Source organism: Rhododendron vialii, chromosome 2a (assembly GCF_030253575.1).
Source record: "Rhododendron vialii isolate Sample 1 chromosome 2a, ASM3025357v1".
NCBI classification, from domain to species: Eukaryota; Viridiplantae; Streptophyta; class Magnoliopsida; order Ericales; family Ericaceae; genus Rhododendron; species Rhododendron vialii.
This window is the reverse complement of record NC_080558.1, coordinates 15,982,712-16,005,697: the sequence shown is the minus strand read 5'-3', so window position 1 is coordinate 16,005,697 and position 22,986 is coordinate 15,982,712. Positions and strand designations below refer to the sequence as shown.

The window sequence follows — 22,986 nt, the reverse complement described above, 5'->3', positions numbered from 1 at the left end:
GAATTCTGGGTTCTCCTTTCCCTCAGTACAACAAACCTTTTTTCCTTTTTTCAACGTATAAATTTTCAACCAACTTTGATTAATAAAATTTTGTATACTAGGATAGATAAACCGAGACACACTGCTCAATAGCCAAAAGTCTCAAGGTACTTTAACCCACTGATACAAAATTCTTTTAACCAAAATAGTTGATGAAGTTTCTGATGTGGAGGATCCTGTGAAGGCAACCACAGAGCATACGCTTCAAGTTTTTTCTTTTAGAAAAGATTTGAAGTAGTTTTGGAAAAGAAGTTCCCAGAAGAGGGTTTAAGCTAGAATGGAAGACATGGCTCTGATACCAAGTTTAGCCCCCTTCTCTCTTTACTTGCACAGGAAACACACGGTTAATGTCACTCCGATGAGTAAGTCAGTTCTCACTTGAGAAGAGGAAAATAGAATTTAGTCGGAGAAGAAAGCATACCTGTTAAGGTTTATCATGGTAAATATATATAGGAGAATGCCTGCCTTGAGGGCCCAGTTGGGAGGGAGAGCATGCTCTCCCCTTGCCGGGTGACATCACCAACCACCTACCCCGCCTGAACATAGAGCTAGATTGGAGTTCAGCCCGTACCGACAACCGTTGAAAGTATCCCCTTCTCAGACGGGACCGCTCCACTTGGCTTCACATAGCGACATCACGTGGCTGGACCGTACGTACATGCATGTACTATATATGCAGCAAGTTCGTCGTATTCTATTTGTCCATGCCACGCATTTGAATCAGAATGGTGCCACGTGGCCGAGCCTCCGTTTCGTACTGGTGCACCTGGAATTTACTGCAATCTCTGGTGCGACCCGGATCAGGTATTTGACCAGGTTGTTTCCCAAATGGGTATGGGATCTCTATATTTCTTAGGGAAAATGAAGGCGCAGGACGTGTTTTGATAATTAATATCCGCCAAGGACATTTTGATAATTAATATCCGCCAAGGACAAGCTTAGAATATTTGTTAATGCTGAAAATGTCCTTGGCAGATATTATTTATCAAAACACGTCGTTGGCCGTCATTTTTCCTATTTCTTATCTTTGTCTCTGAGTAAGTGGGTTCAAGGGGTTATGGACTTAACAGGCCCACAAGGTTATAGTTAATTAATACTCCGGCCCACTACAAAAACTTTCTGCATATTTTATGCAGTCTTTTTAGTTATTCTCTCTCAATTTTTACTGGATTAGGGACAATTATTTTACATCATATTTTTCATCTCGATGACAAGAATGGAAAAATAAAAAAAATAAACTAAATTTGAAAGAAAATTTATATAATACGACGAAAAAGACCCAAAAGACTGAGGGAGTGCTTCCACTAACTTTTGAGCTTTTCCTTCGATATTTTCAAAAATATTTTTGTAAAAATTATAATTTTTTTTACTTTTCGATCCTTTTCGTTGAGACGGAAAATTTCACATAAATTTTGTCACAAATTAACAAAATCAAAATATTGTGATTCACAACTTATTAGTTACTGAAAACACCCTTGACTTGTTGGATTTTTTAAAGTGGTTCAGGTCCAATGGGCTCATAAATGATTTTCTGATAATGAGAAGAAGGGTAGTTGGACGATTCTTTCATTGGTAGATATACATGCATGTACAAGGCCCATTTGGGCAAATTTATTGTTTTCGTGGACACACCAACTATAAGGATGCTGAAGGAGTCTCCAGCTTCGTTCACGTTAATGATTAATTTATGCACCATAATGTTTTGATTTTGTTCTTATTCAAAAGCCTCTAATTCCTCATTTTCCTTGAACGGCAACTTTTCTCCCTATGATGGATAGAGGAAGTTGAACAAGAAGATGATCATGATGATTTTTTTTTAATAGCAAAAAAATTTCATTAATCTTGCAAGAATAATCGGAGTAGGAAAATAACATCATGTTTAAAGAACAATCATTTGTCTAATTCGAAACCTAAACCTATGATTGGCAAGAAACCAATTGAAGACATTCAATTGGGCCAAAGCCCGCTTAAAAAGGCCGGAGCCCAAACACCCTGAGCGAGTCTAACAAACTCAGATTGATACAAATACCGCACATAAAAAAGGCCTAAAAGCCCAAATCAGACAATCAGCACCCGTCATCCAAAGAACCACCAAAACACCCATGGATCACCACCAGAACCTGCTGGGAAACCAGTGAACCAGCCCCTGTTGCTGCCCCAGAGTGTCAAAGATGCCTCACCACAGCAGATCGTCACCGTATCCGCCACCGAGACCTGGGGAACTCGCCCCTGCTGCTGCCCTCGAACAGCCACCACAGCCGCTACTTTGTCAGGAATAGTATTATAGTATTGAATATTGATGATACTAGTGTGCTTCTTGTTGTGTTTGGGTTGGTTGGTTGACATTTTGCTAACTTTGTTGGGATGTTATTCCCTCGTTGTGATGCTTTCTCTTGCTCCGTTTAATCATTGCAACTATTTGCAAGCATTACAATTGTTTAGTAAAATCTCTTTTTTACTATTTTTCTTAAAAAAAAAAAAGACTCAGAAGTTTTACTTGCCGTTGATTGTTTATTTCCGTCAGACATTCTGCTTACTGAGCTTCTCACATCATCTATTTATCATAGAAAATACCAGACTACTAATAATTTAGGAAAAAACAAGGCCTAAGCTTATAGACTGGCCCATGGTTTCTCCAAAACTAGAGAGTAGCATCAAGGATGGTTCCATAGGGAGAATGATTTTTCCAAAGACTTGATTTCACTGCACAGACATGATTTTCCTTTTACTGAAGGGAACCGCCCTTTAATTAAGGTGTGTGAACACACATATGATTTAAAATTAAAAAAACAAAAAGGTGTGTGAACACACTACACGCGCAAAGAAATACCTCTAGTTTTGACTTGTGCGTGGGTTGATTTGCTTTGGGAAATTGAGGTCATTTCTCATTCTCCATCTCCTTAGAAAATTTAGTCCCAAGGCATTTGTTCTCTCTCACAAAAGTTGTGGCCTCTGCCTAATAGTGTTTGAGTAACACACTCTCTACACTTGAATAATCATATGCTCCTGGAGCATTGTCACAAGTCATGTTCCAGAATTTTTATTTTCACCTCACATTGCTGTAGGAGCCACATGCTTTGTGTTGCAATCTACACCATCTCTTTGTTATATATGGAAAAGGGCCTTAGAGCACCGCTACTTGGTGCTTTTAGCACTGAAAAATCACTCCACTCACTTCTGCTGGAGGCAGGAGCAATACCATGGGAAAGTGAATAATCTCTCCCCTTTTTGTTAAGCTACGAGAACAGTAATTTTGTGGTGCAAGGTGAAGTGATGGGAGCGAGAAGGGGCTGAATTTGTTATGAAGATGAATTGGGGTGTTATGGTACTTAGAACTTGGAAGTGATGATGGCCTCGAGTGACGTAAAAACTAGTCTTAATCGCACTTCATTAACCATTTTTCTTACTTTCTTGTCTTTTTTGATTTATGTGTTTTGTTCGTTTTTTTTTTTTTTTGGTTATATTTGTGTTATGTTATTTGAATTAATTCATAACATGATTACACAAACAAATTTTCCAAGCCCTCACAAACGCCAAAAAAAAAAACAGAGGAATAAAGAGCACGTACATTAATAAAGGGCACGTACATCCCCTCCAGTTCTACTATATATAGGTGTGTTGACAAACCTCTTGGAGGGGGATAGAACTAGAAGGTGGTGGGGCCTTTTTGTTTGTTGTTTGGTTTGGTTTTTGTTGACAGGATTTAGTCCAAGGGGAATCCCCCAATTCAATGGAATTACCCATACCGGGGGAGTTGTTGGGAGTGGAACGACACAGATACCCTCTCTTTTTGGCAGTCCAGTCGTCGCCGAGGGAGAAAAAAGAAAAGAGAAGATGGATGGGGCATTCCTTCTTTGACCCGGACGGCACTAATTGAAAGAATGGGGAGTGTTTGGAGTGTACTGGGCTTAATCTCATATTGATTAGCCGCGATTGCAGCGTATACATAATGGTGTAGTGTAAGCCGTGGGGGCGAAGAATGAGTTGAGAGGGAAGGGGTCAGGTATCCAGAGCCGGCTCTGAGATTTTGAAGGCCTAAAATGATCTTCGAAAGTGAGACAATTGTAAACGAAAATCAAATAAAAAGTTGATCACATTGAATAATTTTAATTCCGATATAGGAGTAGTATTTGTTTGTAATGGGAAGTACTGGAGTAGTAGTGTTTAAAGAGAAAAAAAAAATGCATCCATGCACCCACCACACTGAATAATTTTGAAGGGCCCAAGGAATTTTTGCCGATCCGTGACCTTTTATTCCTTCTTTTTATTTTTTTTTCTTTTGTTTTTTTCCTGCGTTCTGTGTCCCATTTTCCCGGGCCATTGGGCCTTAAGTATAAAATGTCTTACTGGGTTTAAAATTTGGCCCTAAAACAACACATATATGCTAGGTCATAAAAATAAGTGGGGCCCTATTTTTTTGACATTTTTGGAGGCTTAAGGCCCACGCCTCTTGGGCCTTAGCCCAGAGCCAGCAGTGCAGGTACCACAAGTGCTCCATCAGCATCATCTGCCATTGTGACTAAGTTAGTCTTTCTGTTACACCTACGTCTCTTTTCTAAGGCGGTGCAAGTTCAGGTTCTTGTGATCGACGACCAAGCATGCAAGTTCAATATCCCTCGATTAAAAAAATGGGGTACTCCAAACACAGACACTAAGTTGCCCAAAAAAAAGAACAAAACTCACAGTGGATCAACAAAATCGCTTTATATCACTTTTCCACCGCTCCTCAGTAATTTTCGCTCGTTTTGTCGCGTTGTAACCTGTAACTAAGAGTACCAAAACTAACAAACAAAATTAAAGTAAAAAGCAATAAACTAACTAAAAACGAATCGAACTTATGCAACCAGCGCCAAAATTAATTTGACCGCGTCGTACCGTGTCAAAAATATATTTATAAAACCTTGGAGTTAACTACTACTCCGTAGAATAGTGGTTAAGACCGAGTGTCGATCCACAGGGATAGATTGGCTAAGTTACTAAAAATTCGATTAACTTTCAGATTAATTCGGAAGGGAAAAGATTGATTGATTTGGATTGCTTAGAGTAAGCTAATTAAACTAGAGCAATTAGTTAAAAGGTTTGAAAACGATGGAGGAAAGGTCTAGGGTTTGGAATCCATCCCAACCGCGTAACAATGATATGCAAAGGTTAGGTTTAACATTTGAATCGTTTAAGACTATCGTTTGGGTTTGCAATCCCTTCCGATAATTGTCAACTCATTCTCCATCTCCTTAGAAAATTTAGTCCCAAGGCATTTGTTCTCTCTCACAAAAGTTGTGGGCTCTGCCTAATAGTGTTTGAGTAACACACTCTCTACACTTGAATAATCATGCTCCTGAAGCACTGTCACACGTCGTGTTCCATAATTTTTATTTTCACCACACATTGCCGTAGGTGTGTTTGACAAACCTCCTGGAGGGGGGGATAAAACTAGAAAGGTCGTGGGGCCTTTTTGTTTGTTGTTTGGTTTGGTTTTTGTTGACAGAATTTTGTCCAAGGGGATTACGAATCCCCCAATTCAATGGGATTACCCATACCATGGGGAGGTGTCGGGAGTGGAAAGACACAGATACCCTCTCTTTTTTGGCAGTCCAGTCGTCGCTGAGGGAGAAAAAAGAAGAGAGAAGATGGATGGGGCATTCCTTCTTTGACCTGGACGGCACTCTCTCTCCTCCTCCTCTTCTTCCTCTTTAATAATTGATAACACCCACTTCAACGCCTCTCAACTGGATTTGAATTTTTCGAACCAAGAATTGGGTTTCTATGCGGGTAATTTTGCTGGTATGAGAACTACGAATTTATGACCAGAGACTTCTTCATTTAATCGGTGGAAATAGTGATTTCTTGTCGTTGATTCAAAAACCCAAAAAGAATTCTTGAAATTGTGTGATTTAGGGGTTTGTGATTTCTCAGGTGGGCTTGAGTTAATTTTTTTGATAATTTCGAGTTTTTTTTTTTTTTTTTTTTTGAGTTGTCTGAGTATATGATAACAGTGATAGGAATTGAGTAAACTCTGTAAAAAAAAATTTATGGGTAAGCAACTCATAGATTATTGTTAAAACTCTGAAAATTCCCATGATGTGATTAATTTTCATAAGGGTAAATATGGAAATAGATACTTTCAATCCAATCTTATCCCATGAAAAACAAACATGTTAGATGAAAATCCTATCTTCTAATCTAGTGCAAAACAAACACACTAAGTTACTAATCATTTCTCATTACCAATCACAATCCTAATCCTACCTTATTACCAATCCTCTCATACATATAATGGTAATCAAACACGCCCTATAGATAACGACCGATCCAATAACCAGATGTGGAGTCCTCCCCGATGAAAACCTTAGGGACGTGTGCAATTTTCCAATACTCCCCACCTTGTAATTCTCTATTCAACCTCGAAATTAATGTTTCAGACATATCACTCAAGTGAAGACATTTAAGATTGGCTAAATGTTCAACACCTGAGGGCAACTCCATCATCAATTTACAGTCTTGGAGAACTAGCTCTTCAAGAAGAGGCATCGAGCTTGACTCCACTCTCACCCATTTCAATCCTACTACGTTAACCAACCACAATTGTTTAAGCTTTTGAAACCCAGCAGCCTTGAAAAGTAATCCATTTCCTTCATATGCAGCACTAAGTTGAAGGTAAAGCAAGTTGGGCAAATGTTGAAGGGATTGAAGTGGATCAACATCTTTTAGCTTACTCCACCCTAAGAATAATTTTTTTAGGTTGTGAAGAGATGGTATCCAGTGCGGTATCTTCTCCAAACGTCCTCTTAGATAGAGTGCTTGAAGAAGTTGAGGCGTGCAAAACAAAGAATCTAATTCAATGATCTCGTCTTCTTCTATTGCACAAACTTCCAATGAGCGAAGGTTGTTTAGCTTCTCAAGGGATGAACATAGCACTGTCCCATCTTTTTTCTGTAGGCTTAAAATGACCAATCTCCTCAATTGCATTAGCTTCCCCACTTCTCTTAGCACACTGCCACTATTACTCCCTTGGTTTGCTTGAACACCACATAGTTTCTGCAAGTACAACAAACTTCCTATTCCCGCCGGGGCTGTGAAGCCAATTCGAGCGTCAAAAGGAAGATAACAACGGGCGTCGACATTGCAGCGATACAACAAGAGATGGCGAAGATGTTGGAGCTTCAAGATCTCATTAGGCAACTCAGTGACATTCGTTTGTTTCAAATCCAATGTTTCTAGCTTCTTGAGTTTTCCAATCGATTTCGGGATCATTTTTACATTTGTTGCCCTCAAACTTAGATAAGTAAGATTAAGGAGTTTCACAATTTCACAAGGGAAAGTTTCCAATTGTGCTCCTCTCAAGTCTAACACCGTGAGTAGCCTTACACCCTTGCCTAAGGATGCAACCTTTGACAACATGGTCAATGAATCTGTTGCGCTAAACACGAGCAAAGAACGAAGGCGTGTGAAACAAATGCTTTGTTGAATGTCTTCCAAATTATGGTGGACTGAGAGGCGTCGCAATTTCTCAGGCCACGCTCTGCCTCTTGCACTCGCTATTGTGACAATGTTTTGCTCTCTCGACTTCGCAATTATCATTTCACGCCAAAGGTCGTGGATCCGATAAGCTTTGAACCTTCCATCTTCCCTGACCTTTGTCACTTGAACTAAACTTCTGTTCATTAGCTCATTGATGTAGCCCTCAGCAACTTCTTCTATTGTCATTCCTTCTTTCACTTCTATGAATCCTTCTGCAGCCCACAACCGAATTAATCTCCAGTGATCAATGAGACAATCTTCTGGAAAAATACTCAAGTACAAGAAACATAACTTAAGATAGTAAGGCAAATCAAAGTAACTGAGGAACAGTATCTTAGTCATGCTCATGAGTTTGTCATTTCCTTCTAGTTCCGCACCAAGGCCACGGTAAATTCTCTCCCACTCACCCACACTCTTCTCTTTTGTTGATAACAGACCACTAATTGCCACTATTGCAAGCGGTAACCCCTCGCATTTTCCCAAGATGTCTCTTGAAAGATGTTCCAAATATGAAGGACAAAAACTCTCCTTGAATGTCTTTGAGCAAAACAAGGCCCATGACTCTTTGGGAGACAAGGGCTCGAGATTATACACCATGCCGTGATATTCTTCGCTAGCAAAAGATGCTAAATCTACATTTCTTGTTGTCAGAATTACTCGACTACCGCATTTGCATTCAGGAAGTACGATTCTTAAAACTTGCCATGCATAAATACTCCATACATCATCGAAAACAAGCACATACCTCTTTTGATGCAAAAAAGCATTAATTATGCCTTTCAAGCTATTTGCATCCATATTGTCCACTCCTCGTGGGAGTGGTTGCCTAACTTCTTCAAAGAGCACTCGAATTATGTCTTGTAAAAGCTCTTCGACCTTGAATGATTCAGAAACGGTGATCCAAGCATGGTTCTGGAAGTGCCTCCTCACTGTTGCGTCATCGTAGACTTTTTTTGTAAGGGTGGTTTTACCCAATCCGCCCATTCCTACTACAGAAAGCACCTTGAGTCGAGGATCCTCATCCGCTAGCCACTGAATCAAGTGTGATTTGGGCTTGTCAATGCCCACAAGGTCAGCTTCTTGGAGTAGAAGGGCATCGCCACGACAATCGTACCATGAGATATTTGAATGAGTAGAGCTTGAGCCTTGCTCTATTTTGCCGTATATGTCACTATATCGCTGACGTCCCTCAGAAATACTGATGATTCTAGACTTGATTCCTTTTACTTCAGAAGCAATTTGGTGTCGAGCTTTTAAAGTCATAATAAAGAAAGAAACGTTATGAACAAACTTGCAGAATCCAGAGCTATGATGATGTCTGAGGCGAAGAATGTACATGTCAAGAGCATCTGCAGTGTCATATGCAGCTTCTCGAACTTGCTTCACCCATACTCTGAGTATCGGGTCTCTATCTTCTATAGCATCAGCAACTCTGAGGAAATGTGTCATGCGCTCGAATTCGGCTCTTATGTATTCGATGTCTTCCCGTACTCCGCTCAACAAGTTCAACTCTTCTTGGAGATAGAATGCGAAGTTGGATAGAAGTTCGTACACAGCACCCTCTGCCATTTTTCTTTTCTTTTTGTTGTTTACAGAGTAGCTTTGGATTTGAAGAGAAAGGGGATGGTGAGGGAAGATTTGTTATGGGACTGTCTGTAATAGGAAGTCTTGTGTGTCATTCTTTTGTTAGTTTTAGTTTCTCCACTGGACCTTAATGGTCCACTATTAGTTTCCACAATGTTGAATATTCCTTCAGTAATAAAAAATAAGACAGATAGTGGGAAATTGAGACGGATGGACCCCGCTAGTAGGTGTGATTGTGAAACTGTGAGAGGACTTTGCTTTAAGACTGGGGGTGATGTATTCGGAGACGGGTGGGTACATTCCATTTGGTACTCGTTCGGTACATTTGTGCCGTCTAATACATTTTAAGATGACTCGGATTGAAACCCTCTCTCTCCTATCACCCTAACACGTTCTCTCACCTTTTTTTTCCCCTCCAAATCCGAGCTGTCCAAAAACGTAATAGACGGCGCTGATGTGTCGAGCGGACACCACGTGGTACTGGGGCTGCAAACGAACAGAGCCGCTAGAGATTCGGCTCGATAAAAGCTCGTTCGAACTTGACTTGAGACATAAATAAACAAGCTCAAGCTCAAATTCTAGGCTTGTTTCGTTATCAAGCTAAACACAAGTCTGTAGAAGCTCGGGGCGAGTTGGCTCGCAAACCAAGACTTAGTAGACTTTTTATGTTAATTACTACAATTAACATTAGAATTTTGATACCCTGATGTAGAATCCTTACAAAAACATATTACATGTTATTAATATTCTAAAATTGAGATTATTTTCTTGTAGAGTATAAGAAAATGAAAGATATATACCTTTACAATCAAAATATTTTTAGTTGACTAGGCCTATGTGAGGACATACATACATTTTCGTTGGCCTGTTAAGGCTCGTGAACAAGCTCGAGTTTGAGTCAAGCCAAGGCCCGCTCGGCTCAATTGACTCGTTAAGTTTTCACTGACACTACAAGAAAAATTCAATTGGGTGACGAATGAAAATCGTCACAAATTGTATGTTTTTCGTCACAAATAATATAGGTGACGAAAAAAGATTTGTCGACTAAAGGTTGTCGAGGATTCCTACCTAGTGACGAAATCTATTTTTCGTCACCTATAGTGCTTTTTGATGACGAAATATTTTGTCACCAAAAGGTGAATAATTGGTGACGAAATTTTTTTTCTCGCTTATTGTGCTTTTTGATGACGAAATTTTTTGTCATCAATTATTCCTTTTAGCGACGAAAAAATTCGTCACCAATGTGACACATCGGTGACGAAATTTTTCGTTGCAAAAAATGTTTTCATATGGGAAAAAAAATCATTCTTTCTTGCTCCTGCTGGGTTTCGAACCCGGGTCCACTGAGTTTTTCGTGCAAGTTCCAACCAACTGCATCACACACACTTTTCAGTAAACATTTGAAATATCTAATATATAACACATATGTTTAACATGAAAATATATTTCGAATGTAATTTGGAACCTTTAAATATTAAAATTAGCAAATTTGATAAACATGAAAGTTGTAGGCAATTGAGTTATTGTTCAAACCCAATTTGAATTATCTCAATCGGAGTTTTTAGTAAAGAGTTACGTCCGAAATACATTTAGTGACAAAGCGCAATTCATAAATTTCGTCACGAAAGGTGCCCATTTGACGACGAAATATATTTTTCGTCGCTGAAAGTGTTAAAATGGTGACGAAAAATAATTTCGTCACCAAAGTTAAGCATTTGGTGACGAAATAAATATTTCGTAACTAAATTGCTCTCATTTGGCGACGAAATATATTTTTTGTCACCAAATGATTATCTTTGGCGACGAAAAATAATTTCGTCACCTTTTTTAAGCTTTCGGCAACAAAAAATGTATTTCGTCACCAAATGGGTACCTTTGGTGACGAAAATATTTTTTTCGTCGCTAAACAGGTATAATTGGTGACGAAATTATTTCGTCACAGAAGTTATCAAAATATTGACGAATTTATCTTTTCGTCGCCAAATATACTCATTTAGTGACGAAATTAAATTCCGTCGCCACTTTTTCGTCACCAATTTTAATTTTTCTTGTAGTGTGAGTTCGGATTCGTTAAAAACTTAATAAACAAGCTTGAGCACGGTAAAGCTCGAATCGGTTCGGCTCGTTTGTAGCCCTACGTGTATCCACCCGGGACTGGAAATTTTTCCCATTTAGTATTATATCAGTTCCCATTTGGTGAATATCCGTTCCCATTTTGTTTGTGTCTTATGGGTGTTTATGTCAACTTCCCAAATCAGTCTCTTTTTTATTCTTCTTTCTTTTGAAGTTAATTACCAAAATTCATGAAATTGCTATTACTTGTTTATAATGAGGCTACATGCATTCTGCCAAGAGACACGTACTTTTTTTGTTTGTTTTCATTTTTTTTAAAGCCTATTTGCCTTCAGCGGATTGTCTTCTTTTTTTTTTTTTTGGGGCCATTTCTGAAAATTTTCAACTTTTGAATCATGTTTATATACATATTTTTTCAACACTTAGTTTTCAAAAAAATTCCCTAAAAGCTAAAAGAAAAATTCATTAACCACGAGAAATTCACCATCAATACCGAGTATTTAAGTTACTCCAGTTTAAACCCCTTATTATCTTCACAAATATTGGTCCATATTTCACTACGGAGGCTTGATTTCATTTTATTGAAGGGGACCACTACCCTTCAGTGTGTAATCTATAACTTTTGGAAGTTCATTAGTGCTATCATACTTGGTTGGAATCCATTTGATTGTTTGAGTTTTTATCTTTAGCTAGCACTTAATCTTTTTTGAGACTGTTAATTCGAGGTATGTATCTATGACAGATTGTGAATGCCGCTGTTTGCGTTAGGCTTAATGTCTGGGTTAGTGAGAAAGACATCTGCTTTGTGTGTTCTTGTTTTATATTTAGATTGTTAGTTTGGCCTTGTCCAAAATTTTGTAATGAACTTTGTTATATGAGTGTCGTTCGGCTGTTTTTAGTATAATCTTCTCCATTTTGTTTTTAAAAAAAAGGTGTGAACACATAACACGCACATAGAAATACATGTCCGTTGCCCCTAAATTTTTAGTTTGGTATTTATTTTGGCATTTTTCAATTTTCATAATTTTTTGGTTAGCTTTTCGTTGTAATTTTTTAGATTAATCGTTCAACTCGACGAGAGTTATTAGAAAAATATAAAAATGTATGACAAAGTTGTTTTTTTATAATTATATAAAATGATGCTAAAGAAAAAAATGTCAATTGTTTGGTATTTTTTCCTTGTTTTAGTGTATATATATTTTTTTCTTCTGCTAATAATTTACTTTTTATACTCTTCTTGTTGAGGGGAATAATGAATCCAAAAAATCTAACCTGAATTAAATAAAAATTAAAAAAAAACAAACAACAATAGCAAATTAACAAAAATTTAAGAAGAACGGAGCCTATGTGAGTTGGTTAATTTGCTTTGAGAAATTGAAGTCATGCATGACAGATTTGTCTCCTTAGCCTTTTGTGCTGTTTTTTCTTTTTTTTGGGAAGTTGTCTTTAATCTAACAAAATTGTGTTTATTAGTTTTGCGTCAAACTTTTGTAATTTTTTGATTCGTCTCGACGAGACGAATTTAAAAGTAAAAACTCCGACTTTTACTCAATTTTCTTGAAAAAAATTACTTTTTCGATTACTCTCGTCGAGAAGAATCAAGAATCCACAATAACTTGATACAAAACTGACAAATGCGACAAAAATTTGAATAAACAAAAAATAAGAATTGGACCCGAAAAGCTATTACTATCATTTTCAAGTTGTTTGGATCCATATTGTCCACTCCTTATGGGAGTGGTTGCCAGACTTATTCCAAGAGCTGGTGGCCGGATCCTATCTTTTAAAGCTCTTCGATCTTCAAAGTTTGAATGATTTAGAAACGGTGATCACAACATGGTTGTGGAATTGCTGGGAAAATGACGGCCAATGACGTGTTTTGATAATTAATACCCGTCAAGGACATACTGAGAATATTTATTAATACTGAAAATGCCATTGACAGGTATTAATTATCAATCCTATAGAAATGTATTTTGCCCTCAATAACCTCCAAACTCCATTCCTTATTTCTTGAATTTTCTATTTTTTTTAAATAGTAAAAAAGCCACCACTCTACACGTGTCCCACCCAAAGGAAAAACAATTAAAAACAATAACAAAAATAACCCCACGTCCTGTCCCACTCATTGGTTAAACGAAAAAACCCCACGTCCACGTTCAAATACTTCAAATACTCAGAGGACAATTATGAAAGGAAAAACCCGAAAACATAAACAATAAAACCAACCACGTACGTCCACACTCTCCCCACTTCCTCATTCTCCCTACTCTTTCTCTTCTTCCACTATTTAAAATTTTAAAGTTTAAACTCTTATCATGCAACTTCCCCTCACTTTTCCTCTTCTCCCATAATTTTAATCCTCATGTCCTCAATAACCTCCAAACCCCATTCCTTATTTCCTGAATTTTCTATTTTTTTTAAACAGTAAAAAAGCCACCACTCTACACGTGTCCCACCCAAAGGCAAAACAATTAAAAACAATAACAAAAATAACCCCACGTTCTGTCCCACCCATTGGTTAAACGGAAAAAACCCCACGTCCCGTCGTCCACGTTCAAATACTTAGAGGACAATTATGAATGGAAAAATCCGAAAACAAAACATAAACAAAAAAACCAACCACCCACGTCCACACTCTCCCCACTTCCTCATTCTCCCCACTTTTTCTCTTCTTCCACTATTTAAATTTCTAAAGTTTAAACTCTTATCATGCAACTTCTCCTCACTTTTCCTCTTCTCCCATAGTTTTAATCCTCATAATTGTTATCGTAATTGTGTTCAATGTTCACATAGGTACTGGGTGAATATTACTTCTGCATTTTCTGTCTTTTGTTAACATTTGGATTTGATTTTTTCAGGAATCATGAGGATAACCCTGCAGATTCTGATGTAAGCTTATGGACTTATCACCTTAGTATCTTTTTTAATTTGTTTGTTTCAGTTGAGTCCTTATTTTGTGGTAAAATTTTTTCCTGGGATGCCGATGCTGACGACGACGATGATGTTGATGACACAAAGGATGCCAATGAGGCTGCACATGTAAGGATTCTCCCTACTTAAGTTGTTTTGATTCAATTCTGTATTAAAGATCAATGATTCTAATTTTGTCCACGGGTAGTTTAATGCACCATAAAAAAGACACAATCATGACAATTTTGAATTTTGAATTTTTTAGGAAAAAAACTTTTCTTTGGTCCACAGAGAAAGTTCGTCGAAATTCATGATGGACAAAAAGAAACCTTATTTGTTCTGAAAATCACTGGCGGCTCTATGTAGAGCATTGGTAATGCAATATAGGAACTTGTGCGCGCATCGGGCTATTTCTTCCACAGTCATTTCACACGCTTACACGTGAAAGATACAATCATGACAATTTTGAATTTTTTTTTATAGTAAAAATACTTTTTTTTGGTCCACAGAGAAAGTCGAAATTCATGATGGATGAAAAGAAACCTTATTTGTGTCGAAAATCATTGGCGGCTCTATGTAGAGCATTATGTAGAGCATTGAATGGTCAACTATTGAATGGTCAATTGAACACTGAAACAAACTTTTTTTTTTTTTAGAATACATGTAAAAATTACTCCCTCCGTCCCAAAATGCTTGTCCAGTCCGCAAAACGGAGTGTTGAAAATAATACAATTTTTGCAAGAAAAAATTAATTTTTTTTTTACAACTTACTAGATATCAATGAATATTTTTAATTTGTAAAAAAAATTTGAATTTTTTCTTCAAAAAATTGCATTATTTTTAATGCTCCGTTTTGCGGATCGGACAATCATTTTGGGACGGAGGGAGTATGAGCTTAGCTTTCTTTGAACATCCAACTCAGATATCAATGAACACCAAATTCTAATAGTCTTGAACACCTAACCTAATCATTTGCCAACAACTCTCTCTTGCTCTTTCTTTCGAGGCTCTCTCTCTAAAAATCTCCAAACCCTAGCCACCAATAGTCCTTCCCCTCCCCCCCTTCTCAGGCGGCGGGAGGGGATGGATCCTTCCCCTCCGATCTGCCCCCCACCCCCCCGATCTCTCTCCTTTTGTTCTCTTCCCTTTACCGTCGAATCGTTTTCTCTCTCAATCCCATGTGATAAGCACCCAATTTAACTTAGTTCTTGGTGCTTAAAGTCCGTTAGTTTACCGCTTTTATCTAGAATAAAATGTCTTTTTTGGCGATATTGCACAGAAGGTAGTTTCTTTTGTTTTGTAGGTAAACCATTGAATAAAGCATGGTTTTGAAGTTTGGAGCAAGCGTGGAGGTGTCCAAGACCCAAAGTGTCAAAGAACGAAGCCGCCAAAGCCCAGAAACGAAGAATCAAAGGGCCGTCGGGTGGCCGAGGCCGTTGGATGCCAAGACGGAGGCCAAAAGCTGAAGAATCAGCAATTATGATGGTGGTATCAATACACCATTTTGGTTGTATCTATACCAATTTGCAAGCAGAATCTAGTGGGGTCATAGCCATTGGTTATCGATACAATAGAAGTGTTATATCGATACCGAGTAGCTACGGCAGCCCAGTGGAATAGATCAAAGCTGCTCGGTACAACCCTTTGTATCGATACCAAAGGCCTATGTGGCAGCTTTTTAGTGCATTTTGAGATATTTTGCGAGAGAGAGGAGGGCTTGTATAAATACCTCATACCTCACAAATATCTAGTACGTTTTTCGAGATCTAGAATAGATTTTGTTACTTGTTGCTTACTCTAGCATTGTTCTTCATTCGTCTTAGTTAATTTTTGCAATTTCTCCCTTAGATAATTGTAGTTTGTAATTTTCTCATTCATTAAAGTTGTAGCTACGCTCTCGATCTTTACTAATCTTTAGTTTATTTTGGATTCCGTTGGTTAAATATGCTTTGCATAATTAGCTTTGTTCTTTCCATTTCTAGCATGAGTGAGTAGTTAATTAGGCTTGGTCGGGGGTGAATAACACTTCATGACTTGGGTTGATCATGTTTTTCTCTCAATATATCTTCATGTTAGTTTGAAAATCAAGTTAGTTCATTTTTGTCTATCAAAACTTGGCGGTGTTAACCTCTTTGATCATGTGTAGACAAGAACGTGCTACTTGCCACACATGATGCTTGGAGCTATGTCATCCCTTGTGTTTGCTAAATGAATTCTAGAACTCCCTCGGTATTCAAACTCCATTTCTAGTTTAAAATGGTTTTAACGCTAAATCCTCCGGTTTGAGAATCATTGATGCGTATCTCAAACTGAGTAATTCAAAGAGAAAAGCTGATTAACTTGAGTTATGGGTTTTAAGACCCCCTAGACCTAGCCGCTTGTTTTAAATAGTTTAAATATCGTTTAAGACTACGATAGAAAATCTAATCTGAAAAATCCTAGATCGCCTAGGTATATAAATATTTGCTATGTTCTGAATTATTTTCAATATCAACCCACAATCAATATATCAACCCAATCAATTACCGGAAAGGAATAAACGTAAGAACACCAAGATATACGTGGAAAATCCTAAACGGGAAAAAAACCACGGGAAGGAATCAAGCACTATAAACATTGTGTAGTTACAAGTAATCTTACCCTACAATTTGAATCCTCACAATCGAGCCTAAGACCTACTTGCCGAATCCACGTTTACCACACCCAGTGCTTGACCGCCGCTGCCTTGAATCCACAAGCCTTCCACACTCCTTTGGAAATCCACCAAAGAACAAGTCTATGTTTGTAGAAATAAAGTTCTGAATACTTCTTGGAGTTTCATTGTGACTGTGACGATTGAATAATAACTCCAAGCCTCAAATGTAAAAATACCCCTTCATGTTGTCTGAACTAGAACCACGTCCTTTTTCTTTCTTTTCCTGCTGCTCCTTTTGTTTTGTTACCATAGCATACAAAAGAATACTACCTTTTGTATTAGCCGAACATGTGCACCACTTCCGCCTCATTTAGGCAGGTTTTACCAATTGATCTCAAATTGATACCCGGTCAATCCATTCCAATTGAGCTCTCTCCGACCACTTGATTTAGACGCGATCATTCCATTCAATCACTCTCAATTACAAATAAAGATTTGATTTCCTTCCACTTCCTAAACAGACACTCTAGAAATAAAATAAATAAAATATAACTCGATAAATGGGGATACAAATAAATATGTGTTTTTGTCTTGAAATTTGCCAACATAAAGAGACCGTGGCTTGTGGTCCTAACATAATCATATCATCCTAAAGAACAACATATTTTTGAGAAAGTCAGCCCCAATTTTCTTGATACAATTTTTTTCAAAGCGTTTTAATAGATTAATACGCCTGTTAAATGTTGGCACAAAATATGAGAATTCATTTAAGACAATTGTAAAATTTTATCCCTTCAATTCTTGAAACACAGTCTACTATGCAATACAACTTTCAAAAGAATTAAATTTGTCCTTAGATACGATACCTGGTCTTTCAAATTATTATGTTTCTATCGACGTATTAGCCCTACGCTTGAGGTGTTCATATTTACATATCAACAAACGACGAAGCACCGCGACTAAGGTTCGAGCATCCATTGGGAACTTTTCAGCTAGATCATTTTCCATCGATGTTCCGGGCTTCGATTTCAGTTGTTGCAGGCAAGATGTTGTCCGTCACTATTCTTAGTTTCCATCTTCTCAGATCTGTGACCTGACGCCGGGTTTGCTGGGCAACCACCTCCCAACAATGTGATCCTATTTGATGAAATAGAGGTGGTGGTTACGAGTCTATCAAGGTGGTTGCGAAAGAGTGGCGTCGGATGTCTCGGTGGTGCTTCTTTTATTTTGTTATTTATTTTAATAATGCCCTCCTTTGGGGGGTTTGTCCTCCTTTAGGGGATTTCTTCTCATTTTGTAGGGTGGCGCATCTATGCACTTATACGCTCTTTCTGTTGGAATGTTCGATCTGTGGACTCCCAACCTTTCCCTATAGGGATCTTTTGAGGAATACTACGGAGTACCTCTCAACTTTTGGCCAAAAAAAACACCTAACCTAAAAAGAATTGAACACTTAACTCAAAACCAACTCAACACTCAAACACAACCCAATTACAGTCCACCAATTCAGGTAATTCATATTTGAACACCTAACACAGTATCTCAAATAAAGCTCATAATCATAATAAAAAAAATTGAACAAAGAAAGAGAAAAAGAAGAAACTATTGGTGTAAGTATTATGATATGCGTTCTCTCTCCATCATTATTGTTGATGGTTAAAATGTGTTAATTTCACATTGATTACAATAGCTACTTTCTTTTTTTTTTTTTTTGTGTAGTTAACTTATAGAGTTACGGACAAAGTTTTAAAAGAATTCAACTACATTGCAAACCTCGTTAACTTGAATAATATTTCTTCGAATTTAAGACTACAATAGAAAATCTAATCATATCATCCTAAAGAACAACATATTTTTTAGAAGGTCAGCCCCAATATTCTCGATACAATTTTTTTCAAAGCGTTTTAGTAGATTAATACGCCTGTTAAATGTTGGCACAAAATATGAGAATTCATATAAGACAATTGTAAAATTTTATCCCTTCAATTCTTGAAACACAGTCTACTAGCAATAAAACTTTAAAAAGAATTAAATTTTTGTTAAGAAATAAAATGCCCTTGTTTGGATGATGTTTTAAAAAAATTTGAGTTTGGTTTTTGAGGAATGAGTGGAGAGAGAAATTAGGGTAACGATTGGATATATGAGTAATGAGTGGAGAGATAAAGAGAATAATGAGCATAATGATTGAAGATAGGAGAGAGAAATGAGAATAATGATTAGAAATAGGGGTAATGAGTATTTTTGGAGTTGAAATTTTTTTTCTGAAAAGCAAACCAAACAAGGAAAATATTTTTTTATGTTCCCATTTCTGCTTGTAGTTAATTTTTTTAGAATAGAGATTATATTTTTTGACCGCGCTATTTATATTAACATATGTGATTTGTAGACATATTATTGTTAACAGATCAACTAGTAGAGTTAAGGTAATATCTGAACACCATACTACAAACTTTTGGAGCCGCCACTGTCGAAAATGTTATGAAACATGAAATTTTTTCATAAAAGTGAACGTGAAACTGAAATGAATGGCTCAGATTGTACGCACATTATTGGTTAACAGATCAGTTAGTAGAGTTAAGGAAATTTCTGAACATCATACTACAAATTCCTAGAGCCGCCATTGCTAAAAATTTAATGAAACAGTAAAATTTTCCCCCTCAAGGTGAATGTGAAACTAAAATGAATGGCTCAGTGCTTCATTTGCGTCAATATATTGAAATATGATCACCCCAAGCGTAGGGTAAATACGTCATTTGAAGCATAATAATCCGGAAGACTGGGATCGTATCCAAGGAAATAATTAATACAGCTTGGATGGATTTGTAGATGTAAGCAAGGTTTTTGGCCTTTAGACAGTCAACTTTGTTTTACTTTATGCGGTGGAAATTAAAAGACTAAATTAAACGGCGAATTAACTAGAATAAAAGGCAGGTTAGGTCTAGGAATTACTAACATTCACGACTCAAGTCAAATTACGTTTCTCAAACCTTAACCCGGAAGATACATGGTTCGATTACCAAGCTAGCTCTAGAATTTATTTAGCAAACACCTCGAGCGACAGAGCTCCAAGCATCATGTGTGGCAAGTAGGCAATGCTTTTGCCTACACATGATCAAGAAGGTTAACACATTAGCAATTTGACAAACAAATCCAAACTACACATTAATTTTCGAACCAAAGATTAAAGCTTTACGGCCAAAAATGCAATTTTTCTTGAGCCATGAGGTGCTATTCATCCCATGACCTAACTTTGAAAAACTACTCACTCATATTTAGAGAGATAAAAGCAAGCAAAAATCTACTTAACATATTGAAATGACACAACTTGAAATAAACTAGATAATATGATAGATCGAAAGATTGTCTACAACTTTAATGAAGGAGATAATAGCAAAAAAACAAATTACTTAAAGCAGAAAATGCAAGTTTAAGAGCTGAAAAATGAAGAACACTAAGAACATTCAAAAAGTAAGTCAAAATCTAGTCTAGATCTAGAAAAATGCAATACAATCTATATTTTTACAATGTGACATCACCCAATTCTTGCGCACAGAATATTCCCAAAATGCCTTGAAAATCCTCCTTTGAAGTCCCTCGGTACTGATACCTAAGATAAAGTGGTATCGGTACCGAAAATGATAAGAGTTGTGCTAAGCTACTCGGTACCGATAGGAAAGATTGTAGGGTACCGGTATATGCAGAGATCGCTATCTGCTGACGCTGACCCACTCGGTATTGATAGAGTGAATTAAGTGGTACCGGTACCGGTACCGAGCTCTCTTGAACTGCTCCTTGAACCATCTCGGTACCGATAGGAAATATTGAGATCAACCGGTACCAAACTCTTATGCTCCAGTACTTGATTTTTGATCCTTGCCTTGGCCGTTCGTGTCGTCGGATCACCGCTGGGCCTTTATGGCTTTGGCGTTTGGGGCTTGATTGCACTCAAGTGCTATCCACGGTGTTAGTGACGGCTTATTTGGACGATGTACCTGTCATGACTTGAAAATACCCTTATGCGTAAAAGTAAAAGAACAACAACTAGATTAACTATAAAATTATACTAAACTAAGGATTTAGCGCACCCTCATAGGCAATATTGGGTGCTTATCACTTAGGCTTAGATTCACAGTTTTGAGCCATTTATTTCCTTTCCAAGTTCACTCTGATGGAAAAATTGTATCCTATCAATCCTCTATTTGTTCACCCAACAACAAACAAAAATAGCAAGTGGTCAAAAATTATTTTTAAAATTTTAAAAATTACTCTAAGAAACCTGACTACCTTAAATCATAATCTATCAAACGTGCATTCTCATAATTCGAGCATAAGCATGCTGTGACAAAGGTAATAACATCTTCTTACCAGCCCAAACAGTCTAGAAGTCTGCTTGGATTGAAGCATAACATGCCTTGCTGTAACGGCCCGTTTGTCAGGCGAATAAAGATTTTGGATAAATAAGAAAGAAGAGTAGATAAGAGATGATTATGTAATACGGGAGAACTCATTATGGAGGGGAATTTTCTAAAGGATTATTCTAACCTCTGCCCAAATAGTGTAGGATAATAGGTAAAACTGTAGGGGTGACAAATTGGACCGAAACTCATTAATCAACCCAAACCCATCCACTAAAAATGGACCCAACCCAATCCATTTATTAGTTGGGTTAGAATGGGTCCAACCCATCTAACCCATTTATTAATTAAGTTTTAATTGGGTCAACTAAAATGACCAAATAAATCATGAACATGACAACAACAAAAAACCTTCATCCACTCCTCCTCCTCCTTCTCTCTCTCTGTCTCTCTCTGCACGTGGGGCAGATTCACATAATCTCCAAGTTCGATTTTCGATCAGTTGGACATAGAGTTTTAATAGATTAAAAGAATCCCAAAATAAAAAAATAAACCCCAAAAGAGTCATGGAGAAATTCCATCGGATTACCAGCAGTCCAGAATATTTCGATGATTTGTTTTTTTTTTTTTTTTTTGGGTAAGGTAAAAATTTATAACAAAACAGAGGAGCTACCCCCGAACACAGCATACAGCCAAGAAAAAGGAAAAGGGGCTAGGTGTTGTGCGGAAGCGTTAACAAACACAGAAACGGACGTGATTATTTGCTATGTAATTGAACAAACCACAGAAAAGAGAGAGAGAGGAAGAGCAATCACAGAGAACACAGAGATATACGTGGTTCGGTAATGAATACCTACACCACGGGCAGTCAGACGATCGAGGGTTTCACTATACGGAAGTAATCAGATGCCCAAAGGGCTACAGATGAGATCTCTCAGAGTTCCTCTCTTTGCCTCTCACAGAAAAGCTGCTGTGAATGCAATACAATAAGCAAAAAACCCTAAATATGCTTATATACTAATCTGTCCTGTCCACACTGGTCCGGACCACCAAGGCTTTGGTCCGGACCACAGAGGCCAAGACGTCCAAAACGAGCCAAAAACTACAAATCTCCACCTTGGCAAGATATTGGACTACGAACCAAAAAATCAGACATGCTGACCAGAAAACCAGATAACCAGAATACCCAAACGAAACGTGCTCTGACTGCCATCAGAGCGCCCTACGGCGCATGCACCCGAAGGTGCTCAGATTTGCTGCATATGGATCAAGTCCACGCAACGCTGGAACTTGACCCCAGTGACAACCTTAGTCATCATATCAGTCGGATTGTCCGCAGTACCAATCTTCTCTAACAGAATATCCCCCTCATCAATGATCTCACAAACAAAGTGAAAGCAAACATCAAGGCTTTGTTCTCACAGAAAAGCTGCTGTGAATGCAATACAATAAGCAAAAAACCCTAAAATATGCTTATATACTAATCTGTCCTGTCCACGCTGATCCGAACCACCAAGGCTTTGGTCCGGACCACGGAGGCCAAGACGTCCAAAACGAGCCAAAAACTACAAATCTCCACCTTGGCAAGATATTGGACTACGAACCAAAAAATCAGAGTTCGCAGCTTGGTTAGTCCGGATCAAGATCTTGGTAGTCCGGACCAGTGCTTGTTACGCGTTTCTGGAGCAATCTGTTATTTTGGCCCGCGGTCTGGTCCGGACCAGCGGGCACACGGATCTGAGCGTTTGGAGTTCGTTTTTAGGGTTTTTTAGGGGGCTTTAAAGCCCAAGATGGTTATGACTTGTTAGGCAACTTATCTTTTGGTATAAATACACTTGTTATGCCTCTTTATTGGTGTGAGAGCAAATA

The 22,986-nt window shown here is 37.7% G+C and overlaps 1 protein-coding gene across 1 annotated transcript; it reads right to left on the bottom strand.

Moving 5' to 3' along the window:
- Positions 1–6,330: 6,330 nt before the first annotated feature.
- Positions 6,331–9,126, bottom strand: LOC131317219 (disease resistance protein RPM1-like). The gene has a single exon (XM_058346788.1). The coding sequence runs from the start codon at positions 9,124–9,126 to the stop codon at positions 6,331–6,333; it is 2,796 nt and encodes a 931-aa protein (XP_058202771.1).
- Between the last annotated feature and the right edge of the window lie 13,860 nt (positions 9,127–22,986).